This window comes from Channa argus, chromosome 21 (assembly GCF_033026475.1).
Source record: "Channa argus isolate prfri chromosome 21, Channa argus male v1.0, whole genome shotgun sequence".
Lineage (NCBI taxonomy): Eukaryota > Metazoa > Chordata > Actinopteri > Anabantiformes > Channidae > Channa > Channa argus.
In genome coordinates this window covers 11,069,490-11,090,798 of record NC_090217.1, presented here as the reverse complement: position 1 = coordinate 11,090,798, position 21,309 = coordinate 11,069,490, and the positions used below count along the sequence as shown (strand labels likewise).

At 39.9% G+C, this 21,309-nt stretch overlaps 3 protein-coding genes across 8 annotated transcripts in view; 1 reads left to right on the top strand and 2 right to left on the bottom strand.

Moving 5' to 3' along the window:
* yaf2 (YY1 associated factor 2) overlaps positions 1-10,652 on the bottom strand; it is a 13,208-nt gene extending 2,556 nt beyond the window's left edge. The window contains exons 1-3 of one of the 2 annotated variants that reach the window (XM_067490949.1): positions 10,518-10,652; positions 9,964-10,089; positions 326-481 (exon numbers count right to left, since the gene is read on the bottom strand). In XM_067490949.1, the coding sequence (XP_067347050.1) occupies positions 326-481; positions 9,964-10,089; positions 10,518-10,543 (308 nt within the window). In that variant the 5' untranslated portion in view covers positions 10,544-10,652. The remainder of the gene's footprint in view (positions 1-325; positions 482-9,963; positions 10,090-10,517) is intronic. The other variant, XM_067490950.1, reaches the window with a different exon arrangement.
* The window catches only part of pphln1 (periphilin 1), a 20,325-nt gene continuing 9,655 nt past the window's right edge, over positions 10,640-21,309 (top strand). Inside the window, exons 1-9 of one of the 4 annotated variants that reach the window (XM_067490945.1) lie at positions 10,640-10,766; positions 15,763-15,824; positions 16,253-16,317; positions 16,601-16,816; positions 17,710-17,771; positions 18,972-19,088; positions 19,459-19,637; positions 19,809-19,895; positions 20,929-20,964. In XM_067490945.1, coding sequence (XP_067347046.1) covers position 15,824; positions 16,253-16,317; positions 16,601-16,816; positions 17,710-17,771; positions 18,972-19,088; positions 19,459-19,637; positions 19,809-19,895; positions 20,929-20,964 — 763 coding nt within the window. In that variant the 5' untranslated portion in view covers positions 10,640-10,766; positions 15,763-15,823. Of the gene's footprint in view, positions 10,767-15,094; positions 15,164-15,762; positions 15,825-16,252; positions 16,318-16,600; positions 16,817-17,709; positions 17,772-18,971; positions 19,089-19,458; positions 19,638-19,808; positions 19,896-20,928; positions 20,965-21,309 lie in introns of those variants that run through there. The other 3 variants (XM_067490946.1, XM_067490944.1, XM_067490947.1) reach the window with 3 other exon arrangements.
* On the bottom strand, positions 11,051-15,085 carry zcrb1 (zinc finger CCHC-type and RNA binding motif 1). 2 transcript variants are annotated; one of them, XM_067490951.1, is made up of 8 exons: positions 14,946-15,085; positions 14,732-14,825; positions 14,573-14,601; positions 14,313-14,424; positions 14,083-14,190; positions 13,852-13,961; positions 13,695-13,770; positions 11,051-12,103 (listed from the first exon to the last, which is right to left on the bottom strand). In XM_067490951.1, the coding sequence occupies exons 2-8, from the start codon at positions 14,813-14,815 to the stop codon at positions 11,954-11,956; spliced, it is 669 nt and encodes a 222-aa protein (XP_067347052.1). In that variant the 5' UTR covers positions 14,816-14,825; positions 14,946-15,085; the 3' UTR covers positions 11,051-11,953. The 2 variants fall into 2 exon arrangements, with proteins under 2 accessions (XP_067347052.1, XP_067347053.1); XM_067490952.1 differs by having other exon boundaries at positions 14,313-14,355.

The following is a 21,309-nucleotide window of genomic DNA, read 5'->3' as shown; positions in this document are numbered from 1 at the left end:
CTAATAGATGGAGAGAAAGTGAGGGGGAAAAAAGGAATGTGTTCAAGGCTGCTTAAAATCTTGCAGGGTCTCACTTAAACACTAAATAGTATCTTGATTATATTGCTCCAAAAGTGAAGGCACCTTGACTATTCAGTAGCGCTTTGAAATTTATTTCTGGTGTTTACCACCATCTTCACTTCTGTCTTTTGAAGCACTTTATATAATCAACCTGGTTTCAGGTAGCAACATAAACAGCATTTACGCTATACCTTCCAGAGTTTATTCATGCATCCTTCTAATATCGGATTCCCACTGATCCCCAACCTGGTGTCAGTTTGTTTACCTCATCTTCTTGTTACTGTTTTTCTTGAGTGCTGGCTCTCTGTCGCTCTTCTCTCTCTCTACCCTCTCTTTCTTCTCCTTTTTGGGCTGTGAGGGCGACACGAACTGCTGCGTTACCTGCTGCTGTGACACGAGCTGGGAGACGGGACGAGGCTTCCTGACGAGTGGGGAGAAAGCAAGACGAAGCAGAAGAGGAAGATAAAGAGTGAGAGAGAAAGAGAGAGAAAGGGAAGAGACACAGAATGTGACAGATTAATGAGAGGGAAAATCGCAGTGAACACATGGCTTTGTGCTATCGTACCACCATAATCAAGAGCCAATAATCGCTGCCAGTGCTGGTTAGGATGGTGCTACTGAAGTGTTCTTTACACCGACAGCAAGTTGCAACACACACAGAGTGCATTTAGAACAAAACCAAGGATTCAGCCATCTGTGAAATGTGTAGCATACCTGCACAGGCTTGTTTTAGCTCTCACAGGGCTAGAAAGAGATCTGTTTTGACGAAAACAAAGATGTGATGGAAATTGTGAGCGTTCAAAACATACTGAATTCAGAACACTGAATCTTTTCTCCAAAGAACCCCATAATAAATAAGAATGATGCAATGCTGCCATGAAAAGAAGCAAAGTAAGGTCAGTACTGACCAAAAGTACATTTCACATTTCTGTTAAAGGTCTAAATAAATATGTCTTGTTTACCTTTCTTTCCAAATCCCTCTTTTCGAGTCCCTATTTTATTTGACTTAATGTTTAGATTATGGACAAAACACACTGATTATTTGATCCCTTGACTTGTTTCAGGACTTGCATCAAAGTGTTCACTGATGGTGACAATTATTCCATTAAGTGATGAACCCCAATATCAAACAAAACTCGGGGACGTGATTAACTAAATATTCCCCCTCATGGTCACATTTCCTTCCTCTATGGACGTCTGCTGTTTCAAAAATGATGCATTATGCAATTGGTTTGGTAACAGTTTGCTTGCATGAGGGTTGCAGTCATATTTCTGTTCAGGAGTGTGTATATGTGTGTGCGAATGCATGAGTGTGTTTTGGGCCTGGCAAGAGCCTTAGCCAAGAGGCGACTGTGTTGAAAAGGCCATCTGTTGAGAGCGTCTACACAATTAAGTACCTGAATTTGCATGTGCACACACAGACACAGTTACATGTTTGCATGCAAAACTGGGTGCACATGAAAATGTATGCGATCAAAAGACGCCAAGTTCAGACACATGAGTGCACACGTGCAAATGCGCAGACACACACAGAAGTGAACAGATGAAGCATGAGGGCATGATGAGAACAGCAGAAGTGCCCAGTGTTAGTTTTTTGAGCCCTGTTGAGCAGCAGTCGCATTCGTAATTAGACCTGTTAAAACCATTTACATATTTCATGAGCCAGTTTAACAGTTTCATCAGCTTTGTGCGAGATTCACAGTGGACCAAGACCTCCAAACAAGTGTTTACCTGAATCCCCTTAATGTGAGGTTTATACTCACTGAATATCCACCTTTAGAATTCACGTAAATCCCAACGCCCTGCTGTAACACTGGACAAAAGATTCACTCTAGTGTACTAACCTGTGTATGACCCTTTAAAGTACTGCACTTACAAGAGTGTGATGCAGTAAAAATGTAATGGACTAAACAGAATCCACCTGGCAAGATGTTGGTGTGATACAGCATGAGCTGCATCTCTTTGGATAGAGCCTTTTAGTCTATTTAGTCTCATTTAGAGGCTTTACATTTCCTAAGAAGAATTCTTGTATGTATGTCAAGTCTGCTGGTCTGCTGTCTTGTTCTGAGGGCAAAGCTGTTGTTTAACAATTCAGGGATGACCTAAATTGGGGCCCAGCTTCAAAGAGTCTCTCCCAGAGTCAGTTATCACTGCCTTCACAAAATATGCAGTGTTGCTAGCAAGGCTAGAGTGAAATGCAAATGGGTCTCTTGGCCTACATAACAGTCTGATGGGGAGGAGATGTAGAGATCCTCTAATGTGTCTGTCTTGTCAGCAGCACGATGCTGCAGAACTGCTGACACCTTTTTAAATAAAAGCCAGAGGCCTCCCAAAAGTCCTTGGTTGCCAGCTCAAGTAATTTGCTGCTCTCCTTGACACCCTTTACCCCGACACTCCTCCTGCGGAAACAAAAGCAATGTCCGGTGTTCTGAATTTACTGAAGCTCGCCACAAAAAGGAGGGGCCCATCCTGCCCTTAGGACAAATATCAGGGGCATCCAAAAATAAAAAACTAAATAAGTGGCTGCCTCGTTTGCAACCTCCTTTTGGTTTATGTTGGATTCATTTATTCAGTTCAGAATGCGGTTTCTGTGTGATTTACTGGAGTGAACAGATTAATTACTTCTCTTTCAACACAATGCAGTAAATGGACTGCGGTATTCTTGCTTGATGGACGATACAGACAAGAAGTCACCTGAGGCTAATAATAATTTTTTCTATTTAAAACTGAACGACCGTGCTGTGCTTGAGAGCAATGAAGGCCAACTATAAACATATTTGTACATTCTATCTTGCTCATGTATTACAATGAAATAGATTCTCACTAATAGAGCCAGCTCAATAACCTAGAGGTGAAAGAGGACACCGACAACCTAATATTACAGTGAGGCAAAGCAGCAAGCCTAAACAGAGTTGCCTCTGTTAACCCAATCAAATGGTTATTATCTTAGCACTTAGCCCCTCGATGCTGGCCTCCATCTGGAAGCTGAGTGTGTGTGTGTATACGTATTGATTCCAACAGGAATTTCTGTGCCTAATGTAACAGCCTATTCTTTCTGACATTAATACTACGAGTTGGTACTGTTGTTCCAATCGATATTTGCTCCACCGATGCCATCTATTGTAGAGCAGGCTAATGGAGTCCCACGCTGGGAAATTAGGTCCTTATGAGGACCACTTCAACATACTGAATTTCCTTGAAATGGTTAGAGAAAAGAAAAACAATGGATATAAATTCTAATCTCTTTATGTGATGAGATAAACATGATATGGAAGGACCTTACAGGCATGTTCATTGCTATTAGTTGCTTCTTTAACCAGTTTTCCAACTCCATTTCATTATCTCAACAAAAGCCTTTTTAGATTTCCAAAGTGCAAAACACAAAACAGGCATCACTGTAAAACTCTTCAGCTCACAATCTAGTACAGATTTTGCTTTTCACTATGAGTTAAAGGCAAACTGGTCTTGTTCTAACTGGAAAACCACTAAAGTGAAATGCTGATACTGATCCTTGCACTTCACCGACAGGGGATCTAAGGCTGAGCTCTTCGTACATATGTCATACACAAACATACACGTCATCTGTGGCCCCCTTCCTCCTCTACCCTTTTGCGCTCTTCTCCCTCCCGCTGATGCACTCGCTGACCTCACACTCTCCTACCTCTGGCCTGTATTGGATGAGTGGAAAAAAAACACCCTCAATGAATCAACACTAGCACAAAACGAATCCTCTGGCACTGATTAGGCCACAGTTGGACAGTAAATGTTTATATGTAAGAGTTTTAGTGAATGATCAAATCACTTTTCCGTCATGGCGGACAAACGAGTCATCAACAGCACTGCTCAACGTGACTCATCAATTAAACAAACAGTGTGGTAGCACGTATGATCAGGAGACAAACATAGTAAAATGAACTTTTACAAAAACACTGGTCTAGAACAATAGGAAATGGGTGATTAAAGACTGGTAATAACTGTCTCTGTCTACATTAGGCTGGATACCTTCTAAAATGTTTCTTTTGTGCCAAACAACATGTGTCCACACCAGGCAGTTCATGTTGTATTTGCATTTTCCTCTGTCCACGTTAAAACGCAGAGAGAGGGAGAAAGGGCTTATGCTCCTCCTGCTCAGCATGTTTGAAAGACCATTTCCGTTTCCATGCAATGTTTACATAACTTTATTTCTTCAATTTCATCAATTCTTTCTACCAAAGAACATCAAGCGACGTCTTATCCCTGCACAGGAGGAAGTTTTTTTTTTACAAAGAAAATGTAATAGTTGCATTATTTTTACAAAGTACTAAAAATTAAAATGTATTTTGCCTTGAAATCCAGTGCAGTCTTAAGGGCAAGCCTTGATACTTCATAAAAGATCTTTTATTTTGAAATGCTTTTTAAACTTGAACCTCTGGCAGTTATCTGAAGTGTCAAAATGCTACATTAAAAAGCCCTCAGCACAGAATTCTGCAGGTGTTTGGGCTGCTTGCTAATGTTTGTCGACTATACGGTGTGACGAGCAAACAGGCCACAGGACGGCGTATGGACTGCAAATAAGCAGTGGGGCGCACAGCTATAAACAAATCTCATCTCACTGTTCTGTGATGATTGTAACATCATTGTGAAATAGCTCATTTTATGCCCTGTTGAACACCTTCAATCCAGGTGGATGTGTGTGTGTCAGCTTTTCCATCAGCAGGTTGTGGGCTGCTCCTGGGAGCTCCTCCAACCCAATGATTAATGCCTCTCCCTGCCGGAACATGCTACCACTGTGTGTGTGTGTGTGTGTGTGTGTGTGTGTGTGTGTAAGAGAGAGCGAGACAGATGGCTGTTCACGTCCTGTGGTTTATGACGCCTTCAACATCCCGCTAGCCGCACTATACCACATTCTCTTCTCTCACACAAGCGCCCACACACACACAGAGCAGGGTGTCATGCATCAGTGTCACTGTAGTAATTACAGGCTTATCACGTAGCCATAATCTTGAGCCACAGTGACGTGATAACAGCTAGCTTCATTGTCCCTGGTGTACACTCAGTGTTTGTATGCTGTGTGAGTGCTACCACTAGTAACCCACACGTCTGAGCCCAATGTGTGAGTTATTAGAGGAAGTAATCATTTAGATAAGATAATAAAACACAGATTTTCTATGCATGATGCCTGGTTATATATGCAATTTGTATCAATTATTTATATATTGTATAAAATCCTCTGCAGTAATCATGCCAGTTTGTCTCTAATGCAGATTTCAACCATCTTATAAAACCTGTTTTGGTTTCTGTTGTTGCCTGTTTCACTGATCTCATTTGATATAATTACTCAATCATGTCTCAAGAATTATACCAAAATCAAAAATGCATACACCTCTATCTCCTCAGGATGGTTTCATACTAGTTTCCCATGGAGATGTGAAATAACAGTAAGCACCAACATAAATTCATGATTATAAAAATGTTCAAATAAAAGAATAAAAACACGCAAGCTTAAGGTAGGAGTGAGATGTGTTACTCTCAGCTTGTACCATGTTTTGTAAAGTCAGTGGGAACAGTAGCTTCAACACAGCAGCCAAACAGGGGGTAGGTGTTTGGGCTTTTGCTAAATTTCTTCATTCACACATCTTGGCAGCTAAAGAAACTGATTATTTTTGCGATTTAGAATCTGTAAAGAGCTGTAAAATGTGTGGAGGAGGGCAAATTGTACCAAGAAGCTAATAGAACTCTAATAGAGACGTAAGTGCGGGGCTTACTGACTTTTATTGCCAAAGGGAATCTTCCTTTTGAAGTGGTGCATGTATAGACACAGTGGAATGATGAATACAGCTGATTCACATTTTATACATTATACATTCAATAGAATCTGGACCTAAACTAGATTCCTTAAGTTCAAGCAAAAATGGCAATGATTAAATTCCTGCTATGCGCAGCAGATTTTTCAATTGCAACAATTTCAACAAATCAATTGCTGGTAATGTTGGTATCATTGTAAATTTAACAATTTTAGAGTTTTGGACAGCTGACAAAACTGAATAAGATGTGCAGACATCACCGTAAAATTCGGGAGACAGGTATAGATATTTTTTCACAGTTTTCTGACATTTCAGGTCTAAATGGTTAATACAAACAAATAATAGTTGCATTATTGTAGGATTTGTCCTAGTACTTGCCACATCTAGCTTGCCTTTGTTCGTTTTTTTGTGTGTGTTCAGAAACTCTTCTGTGTAGTTATAGCACGATTCTGAGTGCATGCACTGCACATGAACATCGAGGTCAATCTTGTGTGGAGGATGATAAAACAAGATCTAAGCAGCTGAATTCTGACAGGTTTCCAGCAAGCTAGAGGGGCCTGTAGTTGCTTAGGTGGAGCTGACAAAAGCTGCACATCAGTCAGTCTGTCACAGAGAGATGCCGTAGGTTAAGTTCATCTCCTATAGAGAGCGGGTGGTGGTGGTTGGCTGACAGAAAAAGAATAAGCACCAATTGCTGAGAGAAAGAAGGGATGGTGGTAGGGAGAACATGAAGGCAAACAAGAGAGAGAACTAACAGGAGCACGATCAAGCTCACTGTCCTGACCTGTAGAAATATAATGCTGCCAAACAAGCTCCTGAAGGCAGAGCATGCGCACGCTGTTTCACTGGTGGGTCTGACTTGTCAAAGCTCAGTGAACAGATGCAGGTGGTGGAAGCTAGACACCAGAGAAGGTCACACACACCCGGCTCTATTACAACCAGCAGTGTTTGGTTGATGACAATGTTTAGGTTTGGGTTTAACAGCTGTCCATCAGCACCACTACACATTTCTGTTGTTAGAACTAACTCAAGAACATCTCTTCTTTCATTCTATATTTTAAATATTAGCATGACACACTAATCTAGGACAAATCATAATGCATTGCTCAGGGACGCATCGTGTGGGTATTTCAGCTGATGTAGGAATAAAACCTGCGACCTTGCACTCAACTAGCAGCCGTTTTTTGTTTTTTTTTAAGTAACACACGACTGTGCTGTGACGTTCATCTATCATGCTGGTTTTCGCAGCCTGGGACTGAGCCCGAAGACTGTCAGGAAAACAAAAACTACCCTTTTTTCATTTAAAGGTAATAAAGGGTTTTTGATATGTTACAATCCTTGGGTCTTAATTAAACACTGTAACCATAAAAACATAATAATCCATATTAATCTGCACAAATGCCTGCATCAGGTTTGCTGTCTCTAACTTTCTCTAAAAACATAAGTGTCAAGGCAATATTCATTCATTTTTGTTTTTCACCTGTGCAGTTGTGGGTCCCACTTGTGTATCTTCTTATCTGACTTCCTACTTGCACCAGTTTCTGAGCTGCTGACACAATCTTTGTCAATTTGTCTCTCTCACTCTTCTATTTCATTCCACCATCCTCTGATAAGCAAGTCCAATCCTGTTGATGCATCCTTGTCTTTAGCAAAACTCGCAACCTTAACAACGTGCTCTCAATCAGCGCCGCCGCCGTCTGGGGGGGGCAATTGATCATTTCGCTACATGAGAGTAATATAGGCAGCGAGATTTCCTAAACCTTGCCTTCATAAAACATTTATCTTAATCTCCTGATGCCTTTCTACATGCAGACTCTCCCCTTCCTAAAATATTTCTCTAACTTTTCCTAAAATGCTCCCTTTTATTGGGGTAAAGCTGCACTTTATGAGTTAAGTTAGTGCTCTCGACTCAGGATAAGTGACATGTTGACACACGCCACTTCCACAGAGCACACACTGGCTGTCAAACCTGTGACCTTCAGGTTATGGGACAATTCCTCTTCCCACTGGACGCTCAGGCATTAATTCATTACTTCACAGTAATAGCTCAGTCATGCTTGTTTAGCAGCCAGCAAGGGACTTTGCCGTGTCCTGCATTTATATTCTGCATGTCGTTTGCCCTTTAGCACCTTCAGCTCACACACTGAGAAACCCACTTTGTCTGTTGTGTTCAGTCATTAACAGCTGTGACCACCTCTGTGGCCATTTTGCTGCAGTGTTAGCCTGTGTTTGTGTAAGTTTGTGTGTGGCCTTCTGGAAAGCATGACTACACACTGACTACAGCATTTTTGCAACATTGCAGCTGGGAAGACAGGGGGTTATTAACATTAAATAAGACCTTTTCACAGATGCCTTCTAAATTTCTCAATAAGTGTCAGGGTATAAGCAAAGAATTCTGAGTCTGTGTGTCCTTGCAAATTGTCCCCTCAAAAACGAAAATAAAATGCCCAGATGGGAAAGACAAAGGGTGTTAAAGCTTTTGGTGAAAATCAAGACAGCATCTTGGCAAAGCTACAGCTTCTTTTTCACAAAACCACAGCAGAGTTGCTGAAGTGTCCTCAAGAATCAACGCTCAACTGCAATAAGCTGGACCCTAAGACAATAGCATATCTGCTCCTCAATCTATTTGATTGTGTGAGAAGCAACTGCATACTTGAGTGTGTGTTTATGGATATGGGCATTAAGATTGTGTCCAAGTGTGTACGAATGTGTAGGCAGTCATGTGTGAAATTTGCATGTTGACTGCATCTGTATGTGTGTCTGTCTGAGGGCAGCAGGCTGATTAAGCTGTTGCATAGTAATGAGCTATAGCTGTCTGTCTGACAGCTGCTCTGACAACCTCTTTTCACTACTAGTCCTCACACACACACCGAAGCATATAGCGTAATCATTACATAAAATTAGAGAATGGCATTAAAGTAGACAACTGCACGGATGTGTTGTTGTTTCTGCTGTAGTTATGTCACTGGGAAAGTTAGTGCTAATGCACTGATGAATAATTAGCGACACATTAAACAGGGAGACACAGCCACACTTCCTTTCCTTCATCCTTTGTTGTGTTTTCATCCTGATAATGAGTCACATAGACATTTGCCCTGCAGCCCTTCTCGTTCATTTGAATGAAGGAAGTGTCTTCTGTTTACGCAGCGGGGACTGACACTACAGGGGGCTCCACTATAACAATGCAGTGTTGTACAAAAAAAAAGGGTCTAGTATGAGATTTTCTGCAATGTGAAGTAATTCAGCAAGGCAATATGCTGGCCAATTAGAGGTGCATTTCTAGTGGATTACTTTGTGAATATGTAAAGTGAGCATTGTATTTCTCAGTTGTAAAATCCTGTTGCTGCACTGTGCTAGTGTCTAACAAACTTAAACCTTTTCTTCCAACTGGACTTTAATTGTGTGTTTTCTGTCAAACAGGCAAAAGAAACAAAACACCCCCACCAAAGCAGCCCCTGGTGTTGTTTTAAAAGAGGGCAAATGTCTGTCTGATTCCACCCTAAGTCATTTCCTGCGTCAGTTCACTGATGTCAGCCAAAATATCAGGCACAGAGGTCACAAAGTATGTGTGTGTGTGTGTGTGTGTGTGTGTGTAGCAACATGCAGTAAATGTGTGTGCCTGTGTATTACTAAACTCTCCAGAGGTAACAAGATGGATGGATGTTTGTGCTTAAATTACAAGTGACCCTCTCCTTCATTTCAGTGTGTCAGTGTCAGCACACAGACACTAATGCACTCCTGTGAGGACATGTGACAAGAATAAAAATAAAAAAAAACAAAATTTGCTGACTTTGAGGGAAACATCGCTAAAGAACATATCAGAAAAATATAAATACCCTAAAAAAGCCACAGCAGAAGAACCTCCATGTTTGTTTTTATTTCCTGTCATAAGAGCATACGGAATTGTAACAGTGGGAAAGGGGGTACAAATATACAATTGTAATAATTAATCCCTCATGATACAAATGCAAACACTCTTTAACAGCTGATCAAAAGATTTAACTGATCCTCATTTTGCAGTGGGGGCCAGGCCCTCAGTCCCCCCTTCCCCAAGCAGCCTACTCCCCATTGGGACCTGCTAATGCAAAAGGCACCAAAAAGGTAATGTACATCGCCTTACCTTGTTGATGTCCCCTTCCTGACATCACACATCATGCACTTAAAAGCCTCTGCCGTGTTCTTGTACGTGCACACGCTGCAGTCCCAAAACCCCTCGTCGGAGGAGGGCTTTGGTTGACGCTTCGGCCTTTAAAAACAATAAATGTAAAAAAAACAAAACAACAACAACAACAAAAAGACAGAAAATTAAAACATTGGATAGTACGGGATGAGAGAGAATGGGGCGAGAGGAGACAAGAAGAGTGAGTTCGGCTCCCATCCACGAAGGCTATCGATAGCAAAACATCTGGGTAAGCCTGCAGGATTTGGGAAATCATCTGCAAGCGCGCTGTGATCCAACACTGTAATTGGCGATGAGGTTTTAACACCCGCGCGCGCACACAAACACGCGCATGTACTCACACAAACACACACACACACAGAGACTAACACACACGCAGCGAGAGAGAGCGAGCGAGAGACATGGGAGAGAGGCCGTGGAGAAAACCCTTTTTTCCCGATGTCCGCTCCCCTCTCCTACACTGAATATCTAGGACGCATTAACTCGGACGTTACCTTGTGGGACTCCTCTTGTCGCCCATGCCAGACCAGGGTTTATGTGGAGGTGCTGAGGTGACCAGAAGTCTTGTTATTTCCAATAATTTTTGAAAAGAAGCGATGCGCCTATGCCGCTCGGCTTCCAGCTGTCGTGGAAACTCCGCTTGGGAAATGCTCACGTGGCTCGCCATGGCCAATCAGAGGCAGCGTTGCTTCCCGAGGCTGACATTCCTCTTGATGGACCTCTGCCGTATTCACGTACCGGCTGTAAGCTCTGAGTTCTGTGCATTACGATGGGAAATTACTTAACTTTGGTTATTATGAAAAACGTAATGAAGTCATGCAATATCCTTTACTTAAACGTAAAATAAATGCTGCATTTACGTTTTTTATTATAATCAAACAACGCGACTGATTGTATTTGTAGCCCCGCAATAAAACGGTGGTGGTGGGGGTCTATCCTGACACAGATGCACCCTCTCACAATGTTTGATTTAAATACCCTTGACGCATCATTGGTTCACTTAAGTTAAAAGTACAGACAAAGTTGACAAAGTCAAAAATGTATTTATTTAAATTCATGTGCAACACACATATCCTACATTATTTAGATAATTAATGCATATTTAACTGGTAAACGTCATTACATATTTCATCTTTATGCACTTTGCTTGTCCTAAAGCACTGAGGATGCTTAAATTTCGACAGAACGCAAATGCAACCAAAATGCCGTGGCTAAAGTTGTTTCTGCAGCAGACTTAAGAGATTCTAGTGTGTGGCACACAGTAGGGGGAATCCTCAGCATGGCTGATGTTGAGGAATCAGCAGACTAAAGAACAGTCCAGATCCAAGACATGACAATTATCTGCTGACTCTAGCGAGGAAGAAGGACAAGGGGTTCCCAAAACTTTTCATATTAAGGACAAATAATTGAATCTCAGTAAAGAAGAGGCAAAACGTTGCTTTTGTTTTTTGTTTTTTTAAGTGAAATTCTAAGAAATGGCCCATTTTATTTTAGGCTACTCATGGTAACTATAGCAATTCAGAAACAGTACACAACCTATGCCCTTGCTAGTTTTTCACATTTTTCACATAAATATATCAAATATAGAATTATTTGTATTTTTAAAATAGATATTGGTGAATACGTGGTGGTAATTTATTCCCATTTACTGCACTAAACTATGACAAGTTATAAATGACTAACAATTATTCTGGTTTGCAATTAAGAAACACGTTTTGACTGACAAAAAACTGGACAACCCAAAAACTTAACACAATATTTTCAGGAAGTTAAACTATTTCAGCTCTATGTACAAGAATACAAAAAAAAGTATATATATCATATTATTTACCATAAAAATTAAGTATATTTCAACACTTCCACACAAACACAAATCCAAAACAAGATTTATGAAACAAACTGTAGGGGACATCCAAAATACATATTTTAATTAATCACTGAGTTCCTCCTCATCACTGAAGTATGCACTCTTTTTGATCCTTGTTTTCTTAGAGTCTGAGGATGTTGAAGCTTGTCCACCGTCTCCTTGTGACACAAGTGCCTGCTTCCTCTGTTTCTCCTCTTCCTCAATACGGGCTTGCTAGAGGACAAAAAAAGAACATTTGACAATTCTAAAAGACTTAATTGTATGTAGAGTATTTTAGTTCTATTAGCCTCAATTGCACTTAAGTTAATGCAACCACAAGGGGGCACAAGCCAGTGTTTTCTTGTCCCCGTCCCAAGTCTGGAGAAATGCAGAGGGCTGTGTCAGGAGGGCATCCGAGGTAAAACAAATTCCAAATTAAACATGCAAATCACGACCGATCTGGTCGGGGCCCCTGCTGACCTACAGGGTGCCGGTGGAAATTGGGCTACTTTCGGTCGAAGAAGGAGAAGAGGAAGGCATGAAGGACTGACACTAGGGACTATGACAGGGAAGGCTAGAAAGTTGGCTGACATGATGCAGAGAACGAATGTGGATATACTGTGTGTCCAGGAGACCAGGTGGAAAGGCTCGAAGCTTAGGAGTAGGGTTCAAGTTGTTCGACCATGGGTCGGATGGAAAGAGAAATTGAGTAGGAGTTATCCTGAAAGAGGAATTTGTGAGAAATGTTCTAGAAGTGAACAGAGTATCAGGCTCATTCAGGTGATGAGCCTGAAGCTGGAAATTAAAGGTGTGACGTTTAATGTTGTTAGTGGTTATGTCCCACAGGTAGGATGTAAGTTAGAAGACAGAAGGAGAAATTCTGTATTTAGTTAGATGAATTGATGCAAAGCATCCCCAGAGGTGGTGCAAATTTCAATGGACATGTAGGTGAAGGGAAAAGAGGTGATCAGAATGTGATGGGCAGGTCTGGTCTTCAGGACAGGAACAAAAAAGGACGGACGGTGGTAGACTTTGCAAAGAGGATGGAAATGGCTGTAGTGAACACTTTCTTCCAGAAGAGGTAGAAGCCCTCAGTTGGACTACATCTTGTGTCAAGGTTGTAATCTGAAAGAGATCAGTGACTGAAAAGTGTTTGTAGGGGCCACACAACACAGGATGGTGGTTTGTAAAATGACTGGTGGTGAGAAAAATGAAGAGGACTAAGGCAAAGCAGAGGACAAGGTGGTGGAAGTTGAAAAAGGAAAAATGTTGTGTAGTTTTCAGGGACACTGAAAGGACAGAAGAGAGTAGACAGGAGTACAGGGAGATCCAGTGTAAGGTGAAGGTAGTACATCAGAGAGACAGCTCAGGTTAGATGTTTTGGAGATAAAGTCAGAGAGGCCAGACTGAGGTGGTTTGGACATGTTCACAGGAGAAACTGTAAATATATCGGTAGAAGGATGCTGAGGTTGGAGCCGACAGGCAGGAGGTCTAGAGGAAGACCAAAGAGGAGATTCATGGATGTAGTGAGAGAGGACATGAAGTTAGTTGGTGTGAGAGAAGAGGATGGGGTTAGATGGAGGCACATGATTCGCTGTGGCGACCCCTGAAAGGAAACAGCCGAAAGGAAAAGAAGAAGAATAACACTTAAGTTATTTATATAATAGTACCTTCATCATCTTTTTTGTGTGGCAGTATCTTTAGGTCACAGAGAAAGGTGCAAACATTTCATAACATAAATCTGTAATTTATATCAAAATCCTTGAATCGAATGAATCAACACTGCATTTTGTTTAATTTTAAAACATTTTACCTGGACACTCACCTGAAAAGCTATTGCCTGGCTCAGACTATCCAAAGCTGGGTCCTCTCCCTCTTCTTCACTTTCTTCTTCTTCTTCACTTTAAGGGAAAAGATGTAAAAATTACAAACACACACACACACACACACACAACATTAACAAAATAATATAAAGTACTTACACATGCTCAGGTTGTAGGGCCTTTTTCTTTTTTTTCTTTTCTTTTTTCTTAGGAGGTTCCCTTTCCCCCAACATGTTTTTAGGGCATGCATAGCTCAGATGACCTACATCCTGCAAAGTTTCATTTTGAGAAAACACAGCATTTTCCATTAAGGGAGGACAAAGTAAGACTATACTTGCTATTGTAATTCGTTATCTTACAGGACCAAAAAAAAATCCTGCACGTACTCACCCCACATTCGTAACATTTAGTCTTGTCTGTGTAGTTTCGTCTTCTTATAAACTCAGCTGCTCTGCCATTGTCAATTGCAATGCTTGCTTTCACTGTTCTGCCAAACAACTGAGTTTGGGCAAATACATTTGTAATTAACAGGTGTATATCTAATACAGAGAAGCCTGCAGGATATGCTCAGTGACATACAATATATGAAAATGAAGGGTCTTGATGTAAAACAGACTCACCTGTTTGTTGTTTATTGCTTTTGCACAGTTGTGAGCTGATTCTCTGTCCAGAAAAAGAACAAATGCCACTCCTTTACTCTGGCGAGTGTCTTTATCTTTGACAATAGTGACCCTGAAATAAGCATTGATAATGACTAAATACGTATTTTAAAACTTGCAATAGCCAACGTAATAAAAGACAATTACTTGGAGGCTGAAACTCATTGTTGTTAGTTAGATGTTCCATGACTAAAAAAAGAAACTATAACAAAACAACTTACTTTACAACTTTTCCATATTTGGTGAATAGCTGAAATGAAACAACGTGGTCTCTTTTAGTAAAGAAGTTGAAATCAACTTGAGTTTTTGTTAAACAGTTTTTAGTTAAAGGAGCTTTAACACAAATAAGCTATTGCCAACAATTTTGAGGACCACAATACCTTGTGCAGGTCATTGTTGGTCAAAGAGAAAGGCAGGTTAGACACATAAACAGTGCTTTTGCTTGGTGCCAAGCCTCCACTCATACTGGCCACTCTTTTAAAGAAAACAAGAACATGAACTGGTCATTAACAGTGTTTAATGCCCATTGAGCTATTAGCGTTACATATTTTAAAATCACTTCTGGCAGGTCAGTACATCAACCAAATTACTTACCAGCACCGCCCCACACCGTGAGAATGATATCCAAAGTGAAATATATTGCAGAATTTTGTGTATTTGACTGTAGCGAGTGTTTAGAAAACCGAACCTAACCCCATGTCTGCACGTCGCCAGTTAATGACGCATGGCCTGCGCCGTCCAATAAAACAGCCGTTATCCGTGTAGCTAGCTACCGACCGGGAGAGGCTAAGCTAACTAAACGATAGAGGAAGGTGAGATTGTTCTTGCTATTTTGTTTTGAGTAAATTAAATTTTTTGTAAGTTATTTAACAGATTTTTATATAACGAAACACCCACTTCTCAACAAATGTTTATCAGTGTTGAAGTACCTATAAGTTAACTTAGTCATAGAATATAAAATCTGCAATTACTGCCAGTATATACTGAGGCTAGCTAATTAGCAGTGCTTGTTGTCTGTTCTACATGGACATACTCTAGTTAGCAGTAAATACATAAACGCAAAAATGTTGTAGTGTTTTGTTTTTCCAACGAATCGATTGGGTAGTTTTCAGTTGTGTAATACCGAACTGGTGCTATTTTAAATAAGGTGCTAGGGTTTAAATGGAAATACACACGTAATTCAGTCTGGCTGCAGAAACTTTAAACCAGCCAAGCAGTTGGTGAATTACATCGCATGGTCCAACCGTGTTCCCTTTCCTGCTCATGTTGTGCTTTGTTGCCCCTATGGCAATCTAGAGCTTTCCACATTCTGCATTTCATAGCAAGTGTTCATTATAAATGATCAGTTTACCTAAGACAGATGCATAAAAAACGTATTCAAAGTGAACGTTCTTAACAATCCTTTTTACAGATTGAGTTGAAGATCTAATTTTCGCAATACCACGCTGTTTACAGAAGCCCTTCTGTCAAAAAGTAAGTTGTCAACCAATTATTATTGGAAATACAGTAGTTAAACATTGATTTAGTATCGAATAATGCTTGTACTGCTAATGTATTTGAAGTTAGAATATTGAGTATTTTTACTAATGGCACATGCAAGGATGGGGACAATATTAAGAGACTTTACACAGTGTAACACAATTTTTGCAAGAGTGGCCTTAGAGCAAAATTCATTGCCTTCACAAGTTTAAAGTCATTTAATCCTATGGTTATCATCAAATTAAATATCTACAATTGTTTGTTCTTACAGATGTTTGACTTAAATGTTGCAGTTGGAAAAAGTGGGCTAAAGTTTACTAGAACACAGAACCTTTGAATACAGAAAATTACATTTAATTTGAGACACCACCTTTGTACAATCACACGAAAATACAGTACATAATATTCTTTGCCTCTTGCAGTGACTTACAGGAGGGATAGGAGTATACGAGAGGTGTATGATGAACGGTTTTTACCAGAGAGATCGGTAAGTGTGTGACAAGTCGCTTTGGTGAATTTTTTTTTATTTTTTATTTTTTCTTTCTAAAGCAAAAACACTGTAGAGAGAGGGAGAACATGTTTAACTGCCAAAAACTCCTTAAAGAAAGTTAATTTATCCATCAGCTGAACAAGTCGGGGCCAGCAGGTTGCATTAAGCACAGAGTCATTTGAGGAGACACATTTTTAAGCAAATATCAGCAAAATAAAAGTACCTTACCAAAAAGTTTTAAAAACCCAAATTTACTCAAAAATATTAACGGTCCTTGTAGGGTCCATACCCTCGAGCAGCGGGAGCTGTGGAGAGGAGGGGTCCCTTTGGCAGGCCAGAGGATGACTACGGCCGTGGTGGATACGAATACGAGGGAGGTCCCCGCTTTTTCCCGAATGGAGGTGGCCCACGTGGATACCATGAAGATCAGAGGGGCTACCATGGGGACAGCCTTCATTTTCCTGCTGAACGCAGAGTTGTTCCACCCTCAAGGAGGGTAAGAACCATATCTCACACATTACTGCATAACTCACTGGTCGCATATGAGCAAATAAGAAGTTTCAAAGACTGTCTCACCTCTGAAAAAACACATCTTAAATTAAGCCATTTAAGAACCTACAGCAGAATGAGATATCTGGACCATACAAAACCTCTGGTTGACAAACTGAAAATGAGTATTTTCTTGGAATTAGTCTGAACTATTTTTATATAGTGAAAAACTTGTAAAAACCAGAGATATATTTTGCTGTACATTTGTTCCTTGTTATAAGATGTTGTCATTGTAGATGTGTGTATGACATCACACACACACACACACACATACACACATTATTTGCCAGCTGAGGGCGCTAGAGTTAAGGCTCTGGCTAAAATGTTTTATGCCTTAGATACAGAGTTTTTGCAGCTGTGCAGTGCCGGTCCAAGCCCAGTAGAAACTGGGGAGGGTTGCTTCAGGAAGGGCATCTGGCCTAAAAACTGCCAAATCAACATGCGTACAATGATCCGCTGTGGCGACCCTGAACTCACGGGATAAGCCGAAAGGAAAAAAATTGTCTAAATTAAGCATAAAATGTATATGCATTTTTCATTATGAAATTTCACTGATGGCTTATGTTGTCATGTTTTCTTTACTCTTTTATCTTTATTGTATTGTTTTTGTTTTTTCATCTATGGCTGCCTTTTTATAGCTGATGGACAGAAATAAATCCAGCAGATACATTACGCAAACTACCTAAGTGTAGTTGTTTAGATGTTAATTCCCAATTTTGAAATCCAAACATTTTTTGTTTCATTTCATAACATCTGTATTTTTCTCACATAACCAAATCATATGAAGAAAAACTGCCATTTAGTTTCACTTTGACCAAACTTTCTTTTTACATGTGGCAGGAGGACTACTCTTACCGAGTGCCCAGAGAAGACCCACACACAGTGCGCCCTTTGGAGTTTGGGTAAACTGCTTATCCTTAGTCTCAAATTGTTCTGATAATTTCATGTTAATATATTATAAACAGCATGGTGTGGCTGTGTCTGTACACAAGTCCCCAGAGTTTTAATTCCTGTGGTTCAGCTGAGGAGGAGTCTCTGCAGAAACAGGCCTCTAACCTCAGTATACATGTTCAGACTATCTATTTGTATAGCAGTAATCATAAATCATAGTCACCTGATGTATATTGGCCACATTATTCACATTTCTTACAGTCTCAGGTCTTACTCCACATCCTTGATCGTTGTTTCATCTTCCCCATTTAGGCTTAATGCATCATTTGACTTGTTTTCTCTGTGTGCTGGAATATAGTATAACACTACAATGGGTTCAATTGCACAGAACACTAGCATTTAATGAAAATGGTAATCAGGTTAGTGCTGTTTAACAGTGCCAAAATAAATATTTGAATTTGTGTACATGACCAGTTGACGCCATCATTAGAAAGCGGTGAGATAAGGTGACACTACTTGCATATCATAACACTGACTTATCTGCAATCTTGGCTGTAGCTGAGTGTTTGAAATGTGAAGTTGATGGAGTTCAGCCTTCATCCATGTAGACACCCCCCACCCCCCAAATCAACTGAAGTATTGTAGTGAACCACAGGCAACATCTACCTTTAATGTTTGAAAATGTTTTATACAATGACAGAAATTAATTATTTTTCAGTATAGTATGATTCAAGTTTAATACACTTTGCATTTTATCTTCCCTCTGTAATTGTAGCATGTCAATTATTGTTTTCTCTCCTTCTTTTGGCACTATACATGTGTTGCTGTAGCAGCTGTACTGATGGGTATGGGATCGTTTTAGAGATGGACTATTATTTTTTTCATTCTCTACAAAAGTCCATGTTAAGTGGTTGTGCGTGTTTAACTCAAATTATATTTGTACAGAGAACAGGGATGAGAGTTTTTGTTTTGTCTGTAGGGCTTCAACATCCTCTGGCTTTTAAAATTTTTTATTATTATTTTACTTATTAATGTTCTTAGAAAATCCATAAACTTAAAAAATAGAGCATGCAACCAGTATTCCACAGTCCTAGTTATACACTCATTTTCTAAGGGTCTGTGAATTATTTCATTGACCAAATGCCATTTGTTTAATGGTATTATTTTTTTGTACTTAGTTATAATTGGACCGTGTGTGTTTATCTCCCAAGTGCCCGTGCACTACCGCCTCATAGCGTGCGAAACCAGGGCATCTACCCGGCACCCAGGTCCCTCCCAGAGAGTGGGGAAGACACACTAGTGCAGGCCATCTTAAACCTAGACAGAGGGTAAGTGAAAAAACATACTTCAATCAAGTGTATGCAATGATAATCTGCCTGTTTGGCTCATTCATTTTGTTTGTTTTTGGGTTTGTTTTGTTTTTGGTGAGGTCTTAAATTTATGGTTGAAGAACACTAAACTTTTCTTTTGCAGACATGGATCAACTTGTTCCATTGTTGCTTTTGTGCAGTGACCTTTTAAAATGCTAGATGGCAGTATTGTGCTGTGTCAGTGGAAAAAGCGGGAAAAGAAAAGGCTTTAAATTTACATTAACTTGAACAGATTGTAAAGAAGAGAGAGTTTATTATTCTGCGGCACTTGGGATGTTTGTTTTATCATAATTTAAATGGTTCAAACATGTTTTCTCTGCTCTTCTAGAGAGGAAAGAGACCACTATAGAAGAAAAGCACCCCCTTTCCCTCCCCTCAGAGAGCGTTCTCCCATTCGCCGTGAGGTAGCCCGCTCCCCCCACAGCCGCTCGGGCTCCAGCGTCAGCAGCAGAGGCTACTCACCAGACAGAGCCAAGAGCCTGCCATTTCCCTCACAGCAAGGCAAGAGTATGTAGAACCTTCATTCCCCTCACCTGATTATAAAATCCCTTTCAGTTCAGAACAACTACCCCAAACTGTGTATTCATTGTTTAGGACCAAAGATTTATATTTTCCCACCTCTATTTGATTATTTCACTGTCTATCCATGACTGACAATCTGGCTGATTGGCTTTACAGGTGTGGACGGTCCAGATGGACACGCAGGTGTTTCTGAGCACCTTTGGGGGGCGCTCTTTCCTCAACAGAGTGGACATGAAACTTTGGGTCTGTACATGGAGACATGTGAACAAACTTAGACCTGATCTGTTTATCATAAGTGTCTGCATCCTTGTCATCAGAGAAAATGTTTTTTGACTCCAGAGATTCTTGCCACGAAATACTGAAGTATGGAGGACAATTAATTATTAGCCCATGAATTTTTAAAATTATTAAGTTTAAATTTTTATGACAGGGAAGAAAGCATTTTTGTCATTTCATTTTTTAATGGGATGACTGACTCTTATGGATTCCAACATTAATAAACTCAGATGTTCCCTTTGACCCTGAAAATTCCCATGTTTTAAGTGAGTTGCATTATCATTAATGTTTACTGATTAGTACCTATTGGTGAGTTTGTTAATATTGACTTCATCTTTATAAATCAAATCTACTTCCTGTTGTGTAGCTATACCAGCACTGTCCATCATCTGTGGCAAAAACAAAATTGAAAGTTGTGTTGTTTAGATCAAATGTAATGATACTTATTCTAGCCCAAATCAAGTTGGATGTGAATACTCTTAAATCACATTAAAAATAGCAATACCAATCTAGAGTTTGGTAAGGATTATGTGTAGAAATGGTAGCAAAGCAGTTAATTACCAATTTTAATGCATGTCAGATTAATTTTTTTAGTAGATTTTTTTTTTTTTAATTTATTTGTTGCTGCACATGGGTTTGTTTCCCAGTAAGCTAAAAATAAATCTTAAAATCAATTGGATTGTAAAATAGGTTTCTGATTAATAATATGTGTAGCTCTTTGTAGCTCTGGACCTTTTAAAGTTTCCTTGCTTATAGCTCATATATACTGTATACTGCTACAATCTTTATAGCTTTGTTTGGAGGTCTTTAAAGAAATCATGCAAATATAGTGAAGTTTGATCGATGGTAGACATGTTTTAAAATGTATAATATTCTGTTTTCAATAGAAGATACCATCTGCATAACGATCATTTTAGTGACACCTCATGGAAGTGGGTGTCTAACATGCTGTTAACATGCTGTCCACAGCCACTTACCTTATGGTTTTGTCTTCCTGCAGGGTATGAAGAGACCTATTCTCAGATCAAGCTTACTGGTAGGTACAGTTCAGTATAGTTGTTATAGGTGAGTTAGAAAGACAGACTGCATTTGGTTTCTAACTAATCTTTGAGGAAATGGGCATTAGACAATATAAATACTGCTTATGTATTTTACTGTATGGTATAGTAATTGTTCCATATCTTTCATTAAATGTTTAGTCAATAGAGGACACTCAAGATGAGAGGACACACAGAGAGTATTTGTTTCAGATTTGTGCAGTCGTTAAACTTAAGCTACTCTCACTCGGTAACCTGAGAGACAGAGAATGTTTGTAATGTGTACAGCAGGCGGCATTTCTGCCCATTCTCTCTGCCACTTTGTCAGGCCCCATAAAGGTGCC

What these genes read in the sequence shown, in the direction of transcription:
- zcrb1 (XM_067490951.1), bottom strand. Translation starts at nt 14,815, where the DNA reads ATGAGTGGAGGCTTGGCACCAAGCAAAAGCACTGTTTATGTGTCTAAC. An exon ending in CTAAATGTTACGAATGTGGG is followed by an intron (nt 13,962 to 14,082) that starts GTGAGTACGTGC and finishes GAAACTTTGCAG; the next exon opens with GATGTAGGTCATCTGAGCTA. An exon ending in GCCAGGCAATAGCTTTTCAG is followed by an intron (nt 12,104 to 13,694) that starts GTGAGTGTCCAG and finishes TTTGTCCTCTAG; the next exon opens with CAAGCCCGTATTGAGGAAGA.